This window comes from Chaetura pelagica, unplaced genomic scaffold (genome assembly GCF_000747805.2).
Source record: "Chaetura pelagica isolate M959 unplaced genomic scaffold, ChaPel_1.0 scaffold650, whole genome shotgun sequence".
NCBI lineage: Eukaryota > Metazoa > Chordata > Aves > Apodiformes > Apodidae > Chaetura > Chaetura pelagica.
The window spans coordinates 537,066-538,100 of NW_009951820.1; the positions used below are offsets into that span (position 1 = coordinate 537,066).

General features: G+C 60.9%; 1 protein-coding gene across 1 annotated transcript in view; it reads left to right on the forward strand.

The window, feature by feature from the left end:
• The first annotated feature begins 156 nt into the window (after positions 1-156).
• Positions 157-1,035, forward strand: part of ZBTB16 (zinc finger and BTB domain containing 16) — a 65,321-nt gene continuing 64,442 nt past the window's right edge. The window contains exon 1 of the mRNA XM_010008758.1: positions 157-1,029. Coding sequence (XP_010007060.1) covers positions 221-1,029 — 809 coding nt within the window. The 5' untranslated portion in view covers positions 157-220. The remainder of the gene's footprint in view (positions 1,030-1,035) is intronic.

Sequence of the window (1,035 nt, forward strand, 5' to 3'; positions counted from 1 at the left end):
AAACTTTTCGGGCGATGTGTACCCCCCCCTTTTTTTTTTTTTTTTTTTTTCCTCCCCCCCTTTCTTGCTCTTTTTTTCCTCCCTTTCTCTCTTCTCCCCCCCCCTCCCCCTCGCTCCTCTCCCCCCTCCGCCTTTTGTTTTCGCAGATAGTCGGCACACAAAGCTGGTCCCAGACTTGCGCAACGGCGAGGCACCCTGATGAGCCAGCCCGGGGAGCGCCATGGATTTGACTAAGATGGGCATGATCCAGCTGCAGAACCCTTGCCACCCCACCGGGCTGCTGCACAAAGCCAACCAGATGCGCCTGGCGGGGACGCTGTGCGACGTGGTCATCATGGTGGACAGCCAGGAGTTCCACGCACACCGGACAGTGTTGGCTTGCACCAGCAAGATGTTCGAGATCCTCTTCCACCGCAACAGCCAGCATTACACCCTGGACTTCCTCTCGCCAAAGACGTTCCAGCAGATTCTGGAGTATGCCTACACTGCTACCCTGCAGGCCAAGGTCGAAGACCTGGATGACCTGCTCTACGCTGCTGAGATCCTGGAGATCGAGTACCTGGAGGAGCAGTGCCTGAAGATCCTGGAGACCATCCAGGCCTCCGAGGATAACGACACTGAGGGTGCCATGGCTGATGGAGGCTCTGCCACCACTGAGGAAGAGGAGGAGAGGAAGTCAAGGTACATCAAGGGCCTCTTCATCTCCAAGCCTACCAGCGAGGAAAGCGGCTACACTGGCGTGGCCGGCCAGAGCCTGCCGTTGGCCACAGCAGAGCAGAGTCCCTCCGCCTCTGCGTCCTTTGGCCCCCTCTCTGCCATGAGCCCCACCAAGGCAGCAGTGGACAGTTTGATGACCATCGGGCAGTCGCTGCTGCAGGGCGCCCTGCCGCCCGCTGCCCCCGAGGACTCACGCCCTGCTGCTGCCTGCCGTCCCCCTGGCCTCGGTGAGGTGAAAACTGAAGCCATGCAGGTGGACGAGGCCTCCAGCCATGACAGCCCCCAGGTGCCCGAGCCAGGAGCCTCTGGCGGGGGGGA